Genomic DNA, 19909 nt, shown 5'->3' with positions numbered 1-19909 from the left:
CTATGAGGCCAGGCCACCAAGGTTTATTAAACATTTTTTATGAGGCAGGCCACAGGCTAAGTGTTCCATAGCAGCCCTGTGAAAAAGGGAGAATTAGCCCATTTTATGGATAGGAAAAACTGAGGCAGTTTGCCTAAGGTCATTCATTCTAGATGTATCTACCTCCAAATCTAAAGTCATGGTTTTCTACCTGCTGCTTCATCCAGGACTTTTGTTTCTTTAATAAAATTATGACAACATGGAGGAATGTTCACCATCATCTCTCTACCTCCATGTTCTGCCACAGAGCCATCTCAGTGACCGAGACCTCCACTTGAGTGTGTATGTGGCCTTTTCTGACTGCCACGTCTTGTTTCTGGGATAAGAGTAAAGGTCAGGAGGCAGGAAAACAGGACTTGGAGGAGGACAAAACACAGTGGCTCCAGAAAGACACAGGGAGTTTTTAGGGCCTGGGCTCAGGTTGGGGGCACCCCCAACATTCCCTCCCCCTCTGTCTGAATGTGGCCACCTTGTGATTTGCAAAACCCTGCACTGTAACTGCCCACAGGACTTCAGGCTACCGAGATATTGCAGCCACTATTCAAATGAAAGGCCCCTTCTCCACATAGGCCTCCGGCCCCCAGAACCAGAGGGAAGGTTCTCACCACATCCTTCCTCAGCCCTGTAGCTGGCCACTAAGACCTTCCCAGCAGCCGCTCTCTCCAAGGTGATCTTCCAGAGGGAACTCATTCCTTGGCAAGGGGTAAAGGACACCCCTACCAATAAAGGGGTTCCTCTCCCTTACCTTGATTCCTACTTAGAGATAAGGGACCTGTGAAGGTGAAATAATGATTCACCTAGGGTCTTGCAGGCCACTCTTCGGCATGGCTGTGACACATAGGCCAGTGGCAGGGGAATTCAGGTAGGACTCAAGGGTCATTGCCAGTCAATAGACCCTGAGTCAGGTGCTTCCTGTTATGTTGGCCACTGGACATGTCCAGCAGCCCTCAAAGAGGAGGAAGGGAGCCAGCCTTCGGGGAGCACAGCAGCGCTTTTTCACATCAGGGAATAGGGACATTGTAAATCTTCCTTTCATAGGTGAAGAAACTGAGGTCCTTGAGACAGGACTCTCCAAGGTCTCTGGGTAGGACCTGAACCTTGGCCGTTTGATTTGGAGCTCAGTACACTGGCCCAGGGGCTTCCAAAAATCACTCAGTGAAGCCCTGGGATCTTGCAGAGATGTATTATGGGTTCCATGGGCACATAGCAGGGCCCAGGCTAGCCCCTAATCAGGACCAGGCTCTGGGGTTAAAATAACAGCTGGAATCATTTTGAACCATCATAGGAAACACCTGTTCAGGCAAAACTCCTCAATGGATACTAAATCTAGGGAAATTTTGATGAGGTGTAACATATGTGTGCAGTCTTAAAATATCTCCCAGATTGTTTATTAGTTACAAAAGAAAAAAAATCATAACTATACAATAGTCAGACACCTTGACCAGATCAAAATTGACTTCATCAATGAGGGATGAATGAAGGTCATATGTCTCCAGATGTGATGCCCTGAGGAGGACCTAGTATCCCCTATACAGTTTTCTGGCTGAGAATCCATAATCTCAATCTAAGTATGAGGAAACCTCAGTGACAAATCCCAAGTGAGGAATGTTCTATTAAAAAAGGCAGGGAAGAACTGTATTCTTCAAACATGTCCACATCATGAAAGATAAAGGCTGTGGAAACATTTCAGATTAAAGTAGACTTGAGAGACAAGTATACAATATTTGAGCCTTCACGGGAGGAAAAATATGAGATTATTGGGCCAAATGACAAAACTGGAATAAGAGCGGTAGTAAGTATACCAGTGTTAAACTTACTGAAGTTGATAACTATATTATGGTTACATGAGAGAATATACTTAAGAAATATTCACTAAAGTATTTAGGGATAAGAGACCATGAAAACTAACTCCCCAATGATTCAGAAAAAAATTATATATGTTAAAGACAGAAGGCAGTCAAAAGATAAACCAGTGGGTCAATCTGATGAAGAATATGTGGGTGTTCTTTGTACTAGTCTTATTCTTGCAACTTTTCTATTTGAAATCATTTCCAGATTAAGTTTCTAAAAATTGAAAAGCATTGAGCCTTAGGACACTTAGCTCCCAGCCTACAGAAACATGTAGACGGGGGTAGGGAGGGGGTGTAATTGGAGGGCCTGGCTGAAGTTAGCAAAGATGCAGCCCAGCCTGTGGGAAGGAAGCACTAGAAGGAAATTTAAGACTGATGATGCCATTGACCAACCACTGCCTACCCTCTGCTTCCTTGAGGCCAGCCCCAGAGCTGGTCCCCACACCAACAAACAGGCTTGCAGCACTGAAGTTCCATAGAAAGGGATTTATTGCCACACTTCAAGAAAGGCGCTTCATAAACAGAAGACATGGAATGCCATCCTCCTCAAGGAGGCAGGCCAGGCAGCCCCTGCATATTCCCAATCCTTCTACCCCTCCCCTTGAAGATAGCTTTCCCAATGGGGCCCAGGCCACCAAGGCATGGGGACCCCATAAGAACCAATGGCATTAGGTCACTGAGGTGGCCCCAGAGCTACTTGCTCAATCTGGTCACTTATCCGAGCAGGAAACTGAGGCTCTAGTCCCTGGAAAGAGGTGATGGCTAAAGCCCTAGCTGGCCCAGGCTGCTGGTGGGGGAAAGCTGTTCCCCAAGAGAAGACTGCAGGGAGCCACGTGACTGTAGGCACCTGAAGACATCTTGCTCTCATACTGAAGGCAGATGGAGGGACAGGCAGACCATGGCATGGGAGCCTATTCTGTCCAAGGAGTGTAGTTGAGGAGGCTGGTGAGGGTTCATGGGTTAGGACATTGCTGTTCACCTCCACCCCTGCCCAGTATAGGCTGCAGAGTGGATATCTGCCCCTCTTGATCCCTGGCCACTAACCTCAGGAACAAAGTAGAAGTACAGTAAAGAAGGCATTGACCTACACTGGCAGGTCTCAGTGGGCACGACTGGTGATGGAGAAGGGGGCAGAAAGGCCAGGGCTGCAGCTGTGACTTTCCCTGTCCTCTTTCAGTAAATAAAAGTGCACATGCAGAAACCCCCTGAGTAGGCCTTTCAGAAGCTGCTCCCATTCCCACAGGCCCCAGGGAGAGTGACCGTGGCCCTCAGGGCCTCTGCACCTAGATGGAGATTGGGTGTGTTTCCAGAGCCAGGGACAACTGTAGGGATAAGCGGGGAGGGGGGGGGGCGGATGACAGGAAGAGGCCTAGGCTGCAGGCATGGACCAGGAAAGAGACAGAAGAAAATGCCCTTTCCACTAGGAAGTTCAGGAAGAGCAGTCCATCTACGTCCTGAGCCAGAGGGGAAAGGGAAGTGATTTCAGGCTCCAACATACCCCCCATCAGCATCCAAAGCAATGATTGGGATATTGGGCCTGTGTGGGTTGAGGAGGAAGCACAGAGACCCAGATATAAATCCCAGTTGGGGAGGCACAGAAGTTGAGGTGGCTTCTCTTCTGGAGGTTCATTTATAATGAAGTAGGTACAGGATTTTCTGATGCTGACCTCAGAGCCATTCTCAGGTTCACCTCTCTAGGAAATGTGCAAGGCTGGACACAAGCTGGTCCAGGGGTAGAGACTAGACTAGGAGACCCTTTGAGTTCCTCCTCCACCTTGGGGTCCTCCAATCACAGTTCACCAGAGGGGAAGGCCTGTGGAATAGGAAACAGGCCCAGAGAGGAGCCACACATCAAATGTCTTTCTCACACAGATGCCTTCCACCTGCCTTCACAGGCCCTGGCTGGATTCCAGGTCTCACTCAGCTGACAGAAGAACCTATAGCTTGGACCCAAGGCCTTGTCAGCTATTGAGAGTAGGTGGGTGGGGAGGGCTGGTTACAGCTCAAAGCTGCCTCTGCCATGACACTCTCTGCCCAGCAACATCTGGATTGGGGGAGGGGGGCTCAGCTGTGCTCTATTCAGAAGTCAGGAATGTAAACTACTGGGGGCGAGAAGCAGAGATGATGTCACCCCCAGAAACCCCAAGTGCCATGCTAAAGCCCTGGGGCAGTTCAAAACAACCATGCAAGCAACCAAGTGTGTGCTCCCTGCCCAAGCCCAGAGCCCAGAGACTGGGCCAGATAGTCAGATAGTGGCCCTGGGTGGCACCTGGGCAGAGCGGGAAGGATACCAGGAATCTCTGTAGTTCCTGGCTATACCCCCAACATGCCTGATAGCCTTTCTATGGCCTGAGCAGAAGCATGTTTCTTGGCAGGGCTGGGCTTTGATAGACTGGACCGGCTAGGAGGGACCACGCCCTGGCCTGGCAGGCCTTAGGGTGCACTTCTTCGGTAGAGGGTTACCAGTTCCTTCCGCTTCTCTTGTAGCCCTGGTGCTTCCTGGTTCAGCTCTCCCAGATCTCTGATTTCCTGCAGGGTTTGGGTGGCCTGCCTCAGCTGCTCCACAGCCTGGCTGAGCAATGTCTCGGCACTCACAGGGGCCGGCTCTTTGCCCAGCACTTGGTTCAACAGTTTCTCCGTCTGTTCTGAGGCCACCTTCACTTCCAGCTGGGCCCGATACAGCCGTTCTCCAGGCTGCCATGGACGCCGGGGGCCTTCCCCAAGCAGGTTCCCCAGGGAGGAACAGCGGGGATGGAAATGAGATGGCAGGTCGCAGCAGGGCAGTGCTGTGGATGTTGTTGCATCCTTTGGGGTGGTTTCTGGGGTGCCTGAGGCCTGGGGTGGATTGACGGGTTCCAGACTGTCATCCACGCCATTCATTGAGATCTGTGCTGGATCTGGGGCTGAGGTCTCAGAGGCCTCAGGATTCTGGGCTGGCCCAGAAGCCCCCATCCCACTCATGGAGGCTCTCAGTTTCTCTGATAAGATCTTGGGTGGGGGTATAGGGGGCTTCCCACCCTCCTTGGGTACAGCCTCAGAAGTCTCAGAGTCGGGCACCTGGAGTTCTGCACTCTCAAAGTCAGGGTTCTCCTTGGGGCTGGGGTTCTCCCAGCTCACCTTCAGTGTGTCAGGCAGGACCATGCTGGGGGGCTGCTCAGAGCCACTGTCCTCCTGCATTGGAGTCTCTGAGTCCTCTTGGCTCCCAGGGTGGGACTCAGAGCTCTCTGAGACAGGGGATGGGGCTCTCTCCCCCGCAGGAGTCTCCACTCTGTCACCAAGGCTGGTGTTCTCCAGCAATGGGGAAGGCTTGGTAGGAGGCATGGGGGGCCTGATTATCTCTCGGGGCTGGGCTGCACTGACATCATTGCTGGGGGCAAACACTGGTGGTCCACTATCTGGAACGTCGAGGTCCAGGCGCGAAAGCCCATCAGAAGCTGCGTTGGCTACCTGGTAAAGGACAGTATACAGGTGTCATCTTGGATGTCTGGCATTTGGGTCAAATGTGCCCACCCATGAGGTACTTAAGCCTTCCCATCCAGGCTGCCAGGTCCTCAGACCCCCACTCTCTACACCCCCTGCCCTGGCTTTGAAGGTCACATGATTAGATGCTGAAGTGATTCTCTGATGAATGCTCTCCTCTCCCTCACTCCCATAGAACTCCCTGTTTTGGAATTAGAAGCCAGGAGGTCAGAGCTAGGGTGTCCTCTTGGTGCTCTAGCCTGTGAAAAAGACTGCTTTTTAGTGGCAACTGTACTGGCCTGGACAGCAGAGGACATGGCTCCAGCCCTGTTTCTGACCCCTTGCTGGCTCTATGGCCTTAGGAGAATACCATCTGTGCAACCACCCACCCAGGGCGGTGGACTCAAACATGGCCTCCCGAGTTGTCTTGAGCCTACTCACTTCTGCTTCCCCTCCCTGGAGACCACTGTCTGATCTGCCAGCCTCACGCCTGGCCCTCCAGCCCACATCTCTGCTGCCTTTGCCTGCCCAGCTGCTTAGCAGCCAGTGCCTCCTCTCCTCGTGCCGTCAGATGTGACCCCAGACACAGGCAGCCCCAGACCGCAGCTGACCGCCAGAGAAGAACAGCTGCACCAAGTCAGCAGCTGCCCCCCACCTGGCCCAAAGGACCTACAGAGACACCCAGTAGCCCCGTGGACATAGAGACCCTCCCAAGGAGCCTCAGAGGCCCCAGAGCAGGGCTGGGCAGGAGGTCTCTCTCAAGGCAGGGCAAGGCAGGAGGTCTCAGCCAAGACCCCCACTCCCTTTTACCACAGGGGATCTGGCCAACACATACACTTGCTCAGTCACTGGGATAGGAGTGCCTCCCTGAAGTCTTCTCAAGGGGTCTCTCTCCCCAAGACTGGCCCTTCCCCAACGTGTAGCCCTCCCCCTCAGGCATTCCCTTTCTCTCTGGCTACTTCAGGAATTCCCTCTGCAGGCTTTATTCCCTCAGCTGACAGACATGAACAGGCTGCCTGATTTCAAGAACAAACTACCCAAAGACCTCAGCCCCTTCCCTTTTCCCTCTCCCCTACCATTGTACCCTTCCCTCAGGCACCCCCCCCCCGCTCTGCACCCCTTGAGAAACTTAAGCTGACTCCTTCTCTGAGAAAATGTATGCTATAAATGTTACCACCTGTCCCTTTCCCCAGTCCTGCCATTGTGACTTGTGTCTGCCAACCTGGCTGATAACCCCATGTCCTGTGCCCTTCTCTCTCTGGATGTGCCATTCACCTCTCTGGCTTCCTCTTCCTTGGCTCTCTACGGCACCCCATCCCTCACTCCCCAAATGTAGCATTTGCTGAGGTTCTTTCCTGGCCTCCAAAATCTTTCTCCTCATCATCCACCCCGAACAGCAACACTGGTCGAAAAAGGGCTCCTCCCTTCCCCTTGGCCCTGCCCATAACTTCTCCCAATTCCTGGTGTCCAGGGCCTCCATTCGCCCAGTCAGCAGGCTTAGGGGTCTCTTGCTTCTCAGGGACTCTCCTATTGGCCCCTCCCTTTTCCTCCCCTCCTAGACCCTGGAAGGCCCACCTCCTCCCTCTTCTTTCTGGCCCCCTACCTTTCTCTCCCTCAACCCAACCCACCCCACCTTGGGCATCAAACTGACCTCTGGAACACACCCTCCCATCCATCCTGCCCCCAGTTCCTGCACACCCCAAAGGGATATACAGTCATAGGGACTCAGCATACCCCAAACTCTCCTGCCTCAGCTCAGGTCATTCCCGTGGCTAAAGAGCCCCCTCACATCAAGTCTATCCTTCACAGGTCAGCTTAAGTGCCAGTGAGCCCTTTGTAGTCTCTCCTGCCTGGTCTCTCAGAGCCCTCCTCTACAGAAGTTAGTCACAACTCTGCCTGAAGCAGTCTGTGGACAGGTCTTCTGTCCGTCTGGAAGCTGAGCTCTGAGAGGCAGGGACCAGCTTCAAGGTCTCAGCTTCCCTTAGGTACCAACTCTGGGTAAGGCTGGCTTACAGACTCAATAAGCAAAGCAGGTACATCTACACCCCAAGCACATATAACACACATGAACCTCCAGACACAGACACCCCGTAAATACCACTGAGGAAGCCCCACCTCCAAGAGTCTTCAGGAAAAAGGTGGCCCCAAGCTTGGCTGCCATGCTAAGGAGCTGTGGTCCCAGGCTCACCTGACCTCCTACCTGTCTAAGCTGGGACAAAGTCTTACCTCCTTCAGGTGGACTCTCGTAGGTGGCCGGCGCCGCTGGCCCCCACGCACCCGGTCCCGTGTCACATGCTCCAGGGCACAGCTCTTATCCACTTTTACCTGGGAAGAAGGAACAAGGTCAGTGCCAACCAGGCCTAAGGGAGAGGAAGAAATGCCAGGCATTAACCTGACTCAAAGGCAGGGTCTACACCCACATCTTCGCTGTATAGGGTCAGGGCCCCACTGCTGGCCCTCTTTGAGGCATCTCCCTGTGTCTAGATCTCTGCTTTACTTCCTGTGCCTACATTGTCTTTGTCATCTCTCTGCAATCTGAGGCTCTCCCTTTCTCTGCAGCCACCCTCTCTGCCTCAGTCTTCCTGGATATGGGCTACCAGCCCTTGCCCCTCAGCATACTTGCAAATATATACAAAAAGCCCTGGGGCTGTTTGCATGCTTAGCTGGGGGAGCAGAGAGAAGGCAACCCATGATCCCCTGGTGCCTGGCTTCCAGAAAATGGACCCAGTCCTTCTCCCAGGTCCCTTGGGGATAGCTCAGGAGAGAGCAGGGCCTCTGTCCCTTTTGGGCGAGGTGTCTAGAAGACAGAAAACCCTCTCTGACGGTAAGGAAAGGCAGTCAGGAGTAGTTGGGAAGCCAGAGTAAATACGATTTGCATGGGAAATCCAGACTCTGAACCCCAAAGTAGCCTGTCCTTAATGGGGAGTATAGCTAAGACTTTTTAGCCCTTAGGTCAGGCTCGAGATCAGGCGCATCCTGGGTGGGGACGAGTTTCAACTGTCTGTTCCTGACTGCTCCACCAAAACTGGACTGACACCTAGCCCATGTTTCTAGGGCCTCCAATACCCATGATATGTCCCATCACCCCTCACCCATGAAATGAGGACATTTTCTCCAGCTAGTGAAGGGCTGAGCATGACAGTCTCATAAAACATAACATAGAAGCAATGGCTGTAAGTCAGGGGACCTGAGTGTTAAGAAAGACTTGCTTAGGAAGATTCCTCCCCTCAGGTCTTAGTCTTCTGCAATCCAAGGGGTCAGCTTCGGTGGACCCCAGGTCCATTTTAGCCCAAAGAGCTACAAATCCATGATGTCAAAGACAAATCCTCCCTAGGAGATCTGGCCCCACGGGATACCCTGACTACCCCAAGCCTAACCACAGCCATTGGTGCCAGAGTCACACTATAGTACAGGGGCCTGGGTAGTCACTGCAGACCCATGGGGAGGCCAGGGCCAAAACCAGACCAGCCTGAACTCCACAGTCAAACTGAAAAGCGTTTTCAAGTTCTCAGCTCACCCTCATACCCCTCTGGCCTGGGGTCATCTGCTGTTTATAAGCTGAGGCTGGGTTGGAAAGGATGCATGGCTGCCATTAGTTAAATTCTACTCTACCACCTACTCACTTTTTACTTTAAGACAAATTCCTTAATTTCCTGACACCTCAGTTTCTTCATCCTTAATATGGGAACGCTTTGGTGTTGATTAAATGAAGTAACAACAGTAGATGCCCCAGTATCTATAGCATAATTAAGGGTTGTCTGAAGTGGGGTGGGGGCAGGATCCTTTCTGAGATCACACATGGAAGGAAAGGGGACACAGAGCCATCCATAGAACTGTACCGCACCTCATCAAAAGCCTTGTTCTTGCCTCGGTTGATCCCTTCATTGAGGGCTTTGATCCAGGATTCTTTCTCCTCCCCACTGGTTGCTTGAAATTTGATGTCGCTGACCTGCAGGGGGCATGGATGGGGTGGATGGCAGATGTTTAAAAGAGTTCACATTTTGAGTGTTAAGGAAGCTTCCCATCCCAGATCCCAAAGTCTGTGATGGCACAACTGGTCAGGAGCAAAGTTAAATGAAATCCACAACAGGTCTGACATGGGGCTTCAGGGGAGGGGAGGAGATAAATCAAGCAGAGAAAGGTCTGGCTTTTAACATGGTGCCGTAGATGTGGATCCGAATCAGCCTTGCCCTGTGGAAAAGAGCCAAGATCTGGTCTTACTCCACATGACTTCCCCAGACCAGCTGCCTGTTTTCTCCATAAAGTGGGAGTTGTCCCAGTCTATATCCACATTAGGCTGAGGACAGTGACAGAGGTGACAGGTGTAAAGGGTGTCCATTGGTGAAGGCCCACTGGAACCAGGGCCACATTCAGTTCTTCAGGGAGCCCCACACTCAGTCCTGGCCAAGTGAAAAAGTCCCAGAGTATCCTTTCGGGCCTCGAATCATAGACTACATGAGAGAAGGGGCACTGAGGGTCAATTCCAACCCCTTCCTCTTACTGATGAGGAAAACAGAGGCTCACAGATGGGATGAAACTTGTACAAGGTGACCTAAAGTAATCCCATGACTCAGGGCACCCCACCCCACTCCAGGCATCTCTTCTCATCTCATGCAGGAGCTCCCAGTTCCTACATTAGAATCAGAGAGAGGTACCTGGCCAGCTCAGTCAGTAGAGCGTATGACTCTTGATCTTGGGGTTGTGAATTCAAGCTCCATGCTGGGTGTAGAGATTACTAAAAAAAAAAAGCGGGGGGCGGGGGGAACCTGGGTGGTACAGTCAGTTAAGCATCCAGCTCTTGATTTGAACTCAGGTCATGATCTCACGGTTCGTGCATTCAAGCCCTATATCAGGCTCTGCATTGGTGGTGTGAAACCTGCTTGGGATTCTGTCTCTCCCTCTCTTTCTACCCCTACCCTGCTTGTGCTCTCTCTCACTCAAAATAAATAAATAAACTTTAAAATAAAATAAGGGGTGCCTTGGGTGGCTCAGTTGGTTAAGCATCAGACTTTGGCTCAAGTCATGATTTCATAGTTCGTGAATTTGAGCCCCGTGTCAGGCTCTGTGCTGGCAGCTCAGAGGCTGGAGCCTGTTTCAGATTCTGTGTCTCCCTCTCTCTCTGCCCCTCCCTTCCTTACGCTCTGTCTCTCTCTGTCTCTCAAAAATAAATAAACGTTAAACAAATGATTTTAGGGGCGCCTGGGTGGCTCAGTCGGTCAAGCGTCCGACTTCAGCTCAGGTCATGATCTCACAGTTTGTGGGTTCAAGCCCCGCATCGGGCTCTGTGCTGACAGCTAGCTCAGAGCCTGAAGCCTGCTTCAGATTCTGTGTCTCCCTCTCTCTGACCCTCCCCTGCTCGCACTGTCTCTTAAAAATAAATTAAAAACATTATTAAAATTTTTAAATAAAATGTTTTTAATAAAATAAAGTAAAATTTAATTTAATTTAAATTTAAAACAGTATTTTTAGGGTGGCTCAGTTGGTTAGGCATCCAACAGTTCAGGTCATGATCTTACAGTCTGTGAGTTCAAGCCCATCAGGGCTCTGTGCTGACAGTCAGAGCCTGGAGCCTGCTTTGGATTCTGGGTCTACTTCTCTTCTGCCCCTCCTCCACCCATGCTTTCTCTCTGTCTCTCAAAAATGAATAAATGTTAAAAAAAAGTTTTTAAATAAATAAATGTTTTTAATCTTAAAAAAAAAAAAGAAAAAATCAGAAGGCAGCTCAGAAAGACCCCTCCCTGCCGGAATCCAAGGTCAGACAAGAAATGGTAGAAGGAGCCAGCCCCACAAATGGAGGGACCTCTTTGCATGGTGGACACAATAGCAGTAGGGTCTCTGAGTTGGATAGAACACTGCTTACAGGTGGCTGACCTTTGAGCCTTAGTTTCCTCATCTGTAAAAAGACAAGACAGCCACAACCTGCCTCATAGAGCTGAGAAGATCAAATATGTATCTGAAGTGTTGAATCTGGAGTTTGGCATAAAGTAAGTGCTCAGTAATAGGAATTATTACTGTTGGGGCTCAGTTGGTTAAGCGTCTGACTCCTGATTTCAGCTCAGATCATGATCTCATGATCCCTGAGTTTGAGATCCCTGTCAGGCTCGTGCTGACAGTGCAGACCCTGCTTGGGATTCTCTCTCTCTCTCTCTCTCTCTCTCTCTCTCTCTCTCTCTCTCTCTCTCTCTCTCCCTCTCTCCATCCCTACCCGGCTTGTGCATGCACTTGCTCATTCTCTCTCTCTCTCAAAGAAAAAGAAACTTAAGGGAAAAAAAGGAATTATCACTATTGTCTTCCTTCTGACGGAAGAGTACCAGTTTCCTCATCTGGATAAAGGCATAATGCATATCCCAAAGCAATGCTGAGGGAATTAAACATGACTGATGCTAGGATCCTTGCACACAGTAGGTATTCAGTAAATAGTTACTGAATGAATCAGCCAGTTAATGAATGAACTGGCCCAAGGTTCCTTCCCTTCCCCGTTTTTGGGCCACTGCCCACTCCGACCTCAAGATGCCCTAGTTCTTTGTCCGGCGGGTCGCCAGCCTGCCCATCCCCCACCCTGATATTAGATAGCGCCTTCCCTCCGGCCACCTTCAACATTATGTAACACCACAGTCTGCCTGGCCCCCGCAGCATCCTCGTTACATAACTTCTTCCTGGCTGCCGCTGCCTCCACCTCATACAGGGCCCTGGGTCCCACCCACCTCCCCATGCCAGGCACAGCCAAATGCTCATTTGCATGACCAGGGTAAATTTGATCCTGGCAGCAGATCTGCAGTTAAGTCAGAAACCCCAGGGCACCTTGGCAACTGCTTCTTAGCCCAGCCATCAGGGCTGCAGGGAGCTCAGTGAGGGACAGTGGCTACATCCAGGCTCTGCAAGGGCCCACCCAACCCTGTGATGAGGACTTCCAGAAAGACAGCCCAGGGCCAGCCTTTGGAGCCCAGCTGCTGCTCCTTCTTGCAGGCTCTGAGATGGTGGTGCCCCTGCTTAGTGCAAGACTTAGCATGCCAGGGAGCTGCAGAGGCATACCCTTGAAATCAGCCACAGATGGAGAAAGAGTAGGGGAGAGAAAGAGCACTGGCCTGGGAGTCAAGCTAAGAGTTCTAGTCCCACCAACCCACATTGCACAGGCCTATGCACTAGTTGGGGCCTCAATGGGACAAGATCAGAGGGCCAGCCCAACCTGCAATCCTGCCCTAGTGACCAGCCCACTTGAGGCAGGCTTGGTCATGGAAAAGGAGTCAGCCTGTGTTCTCTTCTGCTCCTTGTGAGGGAGGTGGCTTCAGGAAGACCAAGGGACCCTCAAGAAGAGGGAGTACAAGGTTAAATGGGACCCAGTCTACTGTAAGGAACCTTGTTTTCCTGGCTGAATGGGGACAAGTGGAATACCAAGAAGTTGTTCCTCTGGTCCCGCCCCTGGCCCTGTGTCCCAAAGAGCCACAGGCTACACAGGTCCCTTTCAAGCCTTTCCAAGAAGCCATGGAGCACAGGACCTGCTCAGAGTTTCAGCGCTAACAGGACTGGCCACAGAATAGACCCACATGGCCTGGAAAAGAGGGAAGGACAAAATGGCAGAGAGGAAAAAAATGGGAGGGGAAGACAGGCAGCAGGAAAGAGGAACGGGCCAAGCTGGCTGAGACCAGCAGGGCAGCAAGGCCCAGCTAGGCCACCCTGCTTCCTGGCAGCGTCTGCCTGTGACCTCATGGCAAGAGCGTGGGGATGGGAGGCAGGGGGAGAGGGACATTCAAGACACTGGTGTCTTTGTTTATTTGATTAGAGAGCGGGGCGGGGGGAGGCGGCCTCAGGACCAGACAGCCAGGGTCATGTGACCTCCTGGCCAGCCGTTGGCCTCACTGAGGATGGGGAACACCCAAGGAGATAGGAAAGGAGGGTGAGAAAAGATGGAGACATGGTGCTCTGGGCAGTCCACTATCTGACCTCTGGGAAGCCGTACTCTTTCTGTATGAGTTCCTTGGGCAGCGAGAGGGGGAGCTGGAACCGGATGTGCTGTCCTCCCACCACCCTGCAGCCCCCACAACTTGCTCCATAGCTCCATCTCCCTGACTTATCGTGCTGTTCCCAGAGTCACCCAGAGCCAATATGAACTCTTAGCAGGATTGGGGGGGTGGAAGGGAGGGTGTTGGCCAAAGCAGCTAAGAATTGCAGCTGCACAAATAGGTAAAGTCCCACCCTGAGCTGGGCCCCACCCACCTAAGCCCACCATCAGCTGATTGTCAGAGCTCTGGAAAGAACAGCTCTGGCAGAGGACAGAGAAGCATGGCCCCAAATGCTTCACATCCATATAAGCTCGCTTAGAGACACACAAAGACCCAGGCAGCCCCATGGCCAAGTGAACACTCACCTCTACCTCAAATGTGCTCTGCATGTCACTCACATGCAGACACAAGTACAGTGCCTGCTCTGAGAGGAAGTAGGTCTCCAGAACAGGGAGGAGGCTAATAGGCCTGAAAGACCAAAATATGACTTTCATCTTCCTAAGAGCCCTAAGCAGCAGATGTCAAGTAAAACATGGGCTCAGCCCACGAACCCTCACAACACTGTAACCCTGGGCTCAGCCCCCAATTCCCAGAGCTCCACAGTTGTTTCTGTCCCCCACCCACTGCAGAGTAGGATAAAGGGTTAGGGAATAACACATCACAGCCTCCTCCAGGGCCCAGAGCCCTGAGCCCCAGTGATCAGAGGACTTAGGCTCCTGGCCCTTAAAGCTGGGGGAGAGCAGAATGGCCTCCAGCAGGCCCAGACCAGATCTCCCCAACCCCCAGCCTCTGACTCAGCCTCACTCTGCGAGGCTCCACATGATGTGCCGGGGTTAGGACGAGGCGAGGCCCAGCTGCAGATGGGCGCAAGCTGGAAAGAGGTGCTGTACACGTCTGCCTCATATCTGAACTCCCTCCTGACATCTGTGAAACTATACCATGCATCAACACCCACCCAGACTGCCTGCCAGAGAAATGTGCAAGAGGCAAACATCATCTGCGCACACAGCATGTCCCAGGGGGAGAACCTCCCAGGCAAGAGATCTCCAGCTTCAGCCAAGAAAGGAAAGTGTAAAGGGAGGAAAGCTGGGGGGCCGTAGGTCTCGGAGCACTGAGTCCAGGATGGAGGCAGGGGGGGTGGCCCACCCAGGAAGGCCTGACTCTGCCCCAGACTACATGAGGGTGTTGCGGGCCTGGTGAGCTGAAGGCCTCAGTCACCCGCTTTCCTGTCTCAGCCCTGTACCTCATGTGTCCGGGATGTGGGGAAAGGCCAAGGGCTCCACCTCCATAGCCTGGGAAGGAGGCCTAAGTGCCTGGAAGGGGAGAGGGGACCAGACCTCTCAGCAGTGCCCCAAATCCATCTCCTATCAACCAGGGCATGGGAAGACTCTAGGCCAAAATGAGCAAAAGGTCCACCTGTGGCAGCCCCTAGGTTTGAGGCTCAGCCACCCTCCAGAGAGCCTCCAAAGGCTACATCCAGGGGCCCCGCCTGCCTTAGACAGCTTTCCAGGGGTGGTCCCAAACTGACCAGGCCTAGAGGGAGGTCAGACAGCAGTGGGCATAGCCCTACCTTGTTTCCCGGGGATCGCTGCAGGATAAAGCGATGTTTCCGCTTGAGGAGGGCACGAAGGTCCTGGCACTTCTCATAGCTGCCCAGCTCCACTGTCTCCACACACTTCTGCTCATCCTGAGGAGGGAGACATAGGGGCCATAAACTGGTGAGACCCAGATGCGCCCAGACCCTCAAACACCCAGGCCCCACTGCAGACCCTGATCTCAGTCAGTGAGGGCATCAGTCCATCAGAAGGCAACCTTGGGCTGTCAATCAATCACCAAGATGTGGTATTCAGACCCCAGCAAGTAGACGGTGTTCAGTGCATACTGGCTGGAGGGAGGCCCTCAAGGCTCAGCATCCAAAGAGAAATGGGGCACCCAGCCTGGAGGTGGGTAGTAGGGCCAACTCAAATGTGCCTAAGGCCAAAGGAAGAAACAGAAAGCTGGAGAGACTTAGAAAAGCATGCCTGGGGGTCAATGTAGGCCCCAAGGCCAGGCAGAGATCTGTGGAAGAGACAGTCAGATATCACAAAATGAGAAAAAAAAGAAAAGGCTTTCCAGTCAGAGCCACAGAGGGAATTGTGAACTAGGCACATTTGGGGCCACATGCCTGCCTTTACCACAATGATCCTGAAGTGACTTCCCCACTTGGCATCTTCCTCTGCTGACCCTTAAGTGAAGAGGCCATTTATGGCCTGCACCATGGAGATGACAAGAGTGCCTTCAAAAGCAATTCCCCCACTAGCCTGCCACCCTGAGGCCCCATCACTAAGAAAGACCAGTGACCAGGATAGCGGGCCAGCCTCTTCTAGGCCACCCGGGACACTGCCTTCCTGCCCACCAGCCCTGGCACTTGAGTATTTTCTCCACCTAGCAGGTGGAGCTTGCCTCTCCAGCAAGCTGCCTGGGACAAGCTCCCCACTCATTGTTGGTCAATTGCTTCCTCTTCCAGGGGAGACCCAGCTGCAACAACTTCTCAGTGTGCTGCATTCTCACCCTTGAATGTCCAGGGAAGAAGCACAAGCCCTGGGGGTGGGAGTTAGAGGGGAGATGCTGGCCAACAAGTTAAGGACATGTGTGCTATTGGACATCACTCAGCCAGCAAAAGCATCCACCAAGAACTGCCTTGGTGCCCTGCCGTTTTGGGTGGAATATCTGGGAGGCAGTGACTCAACTGTTTGCAAAGAAAATGCCCTGATTTCCCTCCATGATTATCTGCATGTGTTAAGAAACCCTGACACTTAGCAAGCACTTTTGCATCTCTGATTCTCCTGAACCTCTCAAACACCTGAAAGCCTAGATCCCCAGATTTGACTTCACTGTTTACAGGAAGAGAATGAGGCCTGAGGGGTGAAGTGATTTGCCCAAGAAGCACAGACACAAATGCACGGGGGCAGGGCCAAACTCGGACTTACATCCTGACTCCCAGGCCTGAGCTCTTTCCAGCATCCATACTCCTTCCAGCCACAGTTAGAGGCTTCGTGATCAATGCCTTAGCAACAGGCTGCTTTATAGTAGTGGTTCTCCACATGTAGTACTTGGGCCAGCAGCAGAAGAACCACCTGAGAACTTGTTAGAAATGCCAATTCTCAGGCCCCACCCCACTGAATCATAACCATGGGAGAATGGGCCTAATGATCTGACTTTTAGCAAACACCCTAGGTGATTCTGATATATGCAAAAGTTTGAGAACCTCTGCTTTACACCATAGAGTCTCAACCTTATTATTACACAGCTATTGGGGGAGCTTTAAAAACCCCAATGCCCAGGCAACATCCCAGATCAATTTCTTCAGGACCTCTGGTGGGGTTGGAACCCAAGCATCAGTATTTTTCAAAGGAGGGCAATAACCACTGACCTGCTGTGTTTAGCCCCTCAGGGGAAGAACAAACAGATGGCCAGGGTGGTCTGATCTTTCCCATCCAGGTTCAGTTAGGTGTCTTTTCCCACTTTTGCCTCCAAACATCTCTCTTCAAGTTCCTCCACTCAACACAAGGACTAGTAAGATCTGGGAAACTCCCTCGCCATGCCCACAAGCCTAAGCCTTGATGTTCTCTCTCCACGGAGGTCCCCCATCCACAAAGTGCCTGCCAGGAGCAGTTACATATTAGGTTCTAGGGACACCCTGCCATGGGGAAGAACAGTCCTAACTACCTGCTGGGCATCTCTCTCTACCCTGTGCTGCATGTGTCTGCTCTCTTTCCTGCCCCACAAAGGGCAACCCTCAAGAGAGGCACATATAGGACCAGTTTGCTGGACTGAATACCTGACCCAGAGTGACACCCCAGGAAGTCCCCTTCTACCTGCATCCGGAGAAGGATGTCCAGTCCCAGAGAGAGTAGCTCAGCTGCCCCATGTGCACAGGCCTTCCTCAACTGGACAACTAGTAGCCCAAATAAACCCTCCTCTGTCTGGGAACAAAAAGTCAGTCCATCCCCACCACACGGCTCCGCAGGGTTGTCTGACCTGGGTCTCCTCTCCACCCAAAACGCTGAATCATCTGGCCCTTCTTCAGCTCAGAAAAATGGATAAACCAGCAGGCACTGGGCGGAGGCAGCATTTTTGGAATGTCAACCTCACTTGACAGCGAAGAAACAGCCAGGAGCCATTTGCGCTCGCCTAGTTCCTTACATCAGAAAGAGGAATTGAACTAATAAGCATTTCTCAATTCTTACTCCTGGGCCAACCTCCCCCACCCGAGTGCAAAGTTCTTGAAACTGCACTGAGGTTTTTAATAGTGATTTTTTTTAAAAGCACGATTTAGATGTTTTAGGTTTATGGGATATGAAATCCTTCCTGCTTCCCAGCTGTGGCCAGGTGCAGAGACACTTCCCAGGACACGTCTGGCAGCATCTGACAGGCTGACAGCTTGGGGGCTTGTCACTCAACTCTTACACAGCAGCTGGGACTGGAGGAAGGTGTGACAACTGCCTTTATAAAAATATCCCCCTGCTGCAGCCACAGCACATCCTCACTTGGTGATAGCAGCAGTAGAGAACATCTGGGGGGCTGCCTGCACAGTTTGTTCCTTGCCCTCCTCCAGCTGCTCCTCTGACACCCCAACTCCATGAGCCTGGGGACTCGGGCAGGAAAGGCAAGGTGCTTCTCAAAGGCAGTTCCTCTAAACAGATCTGGTTGCCCAATCTTTCTTGGCCTGGGTCAGTTATGAGTTTGCCAAGATAACCTGAGGGACACTCAGCAAGGATGATGGCATCAGGCAGGACCCCTCTTCTTCTGCCCCTAGGCCAGTTCTTCCCCATGTATTCTGTCTGTCAGAGGCACACAGTGATAGCCAACTTTCAGCGGATGTGCCTGTGCCTTCTGACAGCTTCAATCCCAGAACACGAACAGCATCTGCAAGTAAAAGCCATCTTTCCTCCTCAGGTCTCACCCAGAGCTTCATCGACTCTTACTTAACACACAATTTTAACATCCTTAGTTGTCCAAGTTCCAAGCCTGCTGAAATGAGCAGGGGCATAAGGCTGGGGCCGGGGTGGGGGAGCTGTGAGGTCTCTAAGAAGCCCAAGGACAGCAGAAGTGGAGACTGCCATTTGATGTTAAAGGAAAGAGAAAAGCAGAAAAGTACAGTCAGGCAGTACAGGATAGTCTGATTATAAGGGACTCTGAGCCATGAGTCACTTTAGTCCAACACCTTCTGTTGAAGAAGGCAGAGGATATTCAACATATTTTAGAGGACTCCCACCAAAAATAAGTTTCAGAGTTTATCTGCCAGAATCTATGGGGGGAAAGAGCACTGGATTTGGTTTGGGTCCCAACTCCTTCATTCACAGAGATAATGAACAATCATTTGGCCACCTTGGGCTTCAGTATCTCCCTCTGTAGAATGTGACGTGATGACACCCCCATGGGACTACTATGAGCCTCATATGATATGCAAGAGCTCCAAACAAGCAAAGTTTTATTTCTACTCTCATTCCTGAGTGGAAGAAGCTCTAGTTTTCTAGAATATTCACTCATGTGGAACCTAGCCCAATGACAAGGAATTACAGTATAGAGGTACACTGAGGAGACGCACACATTTCTGTGCACCTACACTTCAAAGGGCCCCTCATCCACGTGCCTGAGACTTGTACCTGGAGGTATAGTCTCCATACCACAGAGAACCAGAGATCAGGCACCTGCCCAAGGACTCGGGTCTCAAACCAAATCCAGTTGCACAGCATGTCAAAAGTGGAGCAGGTGTTCCAGGCCCAGTTCTGGGATCCTTCTGCTGGCCTGGGCTGCCACCATCCCTTTGCCTCTTGCCCCAGTACCCCCAACCTCAGGACCAGGTGGGTCCTTACCTCATTCTCGTAGACCAGCAGCTGGGCCTGGCAGAGGAGCAGGTATCGGTCTTTCCAAAGTCCCAGGAGGCCTCCACTGCTCTTCTTAATCCAGCCAGCCTTGTCTGCCATCCTCGCTCCCCGAGGCTTCTCGCTCCCTTCCTTCACACCCTGTGAGATAGCAACAGGACATGCCATGAAGGCTGCCACAGTCCGATGACTACACGAGGGATGTGTCCCTGTGCTGGGTACCTACTCATATCATCCCACATGAGCTTCCCCACAACCCCCAGGGCAGGTATCCTTCCTATAATCGAGTATCAGAAATAACAGTAATAGGGGCGCCTGGGTGGCTCGGTTGGTTAAGTGTCTGATTTCAGCCCAGGTCATGATCTCACAATTCATGGGTTCAAGCCCCACACTGGGCTTTGTGCTGACAGTGTGGAGTCTGCTTCAGATTCTGTCTCTCTCTTTCCCCCTCCCCCCCTCACACACGTGTACTCTCTTTCTCTCAAAAATAAATAAACGCTAAAAAAATTATTAAAAAGAATTAATAGTAATGACAACAGCAACAACAATAATAGCAATAGCACCTCAATATTGATCCACACATCATCCCGTTTAACCTATATAACTACTCTATGAGGTGGAAGTGTTATTCACATGGTATAGCAAACTGAAGCTAAGAGAGGTACAGCCAACTGTGTGACTTCCCAAAGTCACA

The 19909-nt window shown here is 51.8% G+C and overlaps 1 protein-coding gene across 1 annotated transcript in view; it reads right to left on the bottom strand.

Annotated features, from left to right (window-relative positions):
• Window positions 1-1405: 1405 nt before the first annotated feature.
• Window positions 1406-19909, bottom strand: part of PLEKHO2 (pleckstrin homology domain containing O2) — a 24423-nt gene continuing 5919 nt past the window's right edge. Inside the window, exons 2-6 of the mRNA XM_029952385.1 lie at window positions 19207-19356; window positions 14919-15035; window positions 9193-9297; window positions 7575-7673; window positions 1406-5336 (exon numbers count right to left, since the gene is read on the bottom strand). Of these exons, the coding sequence (XP_029808245.1) occupies window positions 4323-5336; window positions 7575-7673; window positions 9193-9297; window positions 14919-15035; window positions 19207-19356 (1485 nt within the window). The 3' untranslated portion in view covers window positions 1406-4322. The remainder of the gene's footprint in view (window positions 5337-7574; window positions 7674-9192; window positions 9298-14918; window positions 15036-19206; window positions 19357-19909) is intronic.

This window comes from Suricata suricatta, chromosome 9 (genome assembly GCF_006229205.1).
Source record: "Suricata suricatta isolate VVHF042 chromosome 9, meerkat_22Aug2017_6uvM2_HiC, whole genome shotgun sequence".
NCBI classification, from domain to species: domain Eukaryota; kingdom Metazoa; phylum Chordata; class Mammalia; order Carnivora; family Herpestidae; genus Suricata; species Suricata suricatta.
Note: the sequence above shows the minus strand (reverse complement) of the source record. Positions and strands in the feature narration are given on the sequence as shown.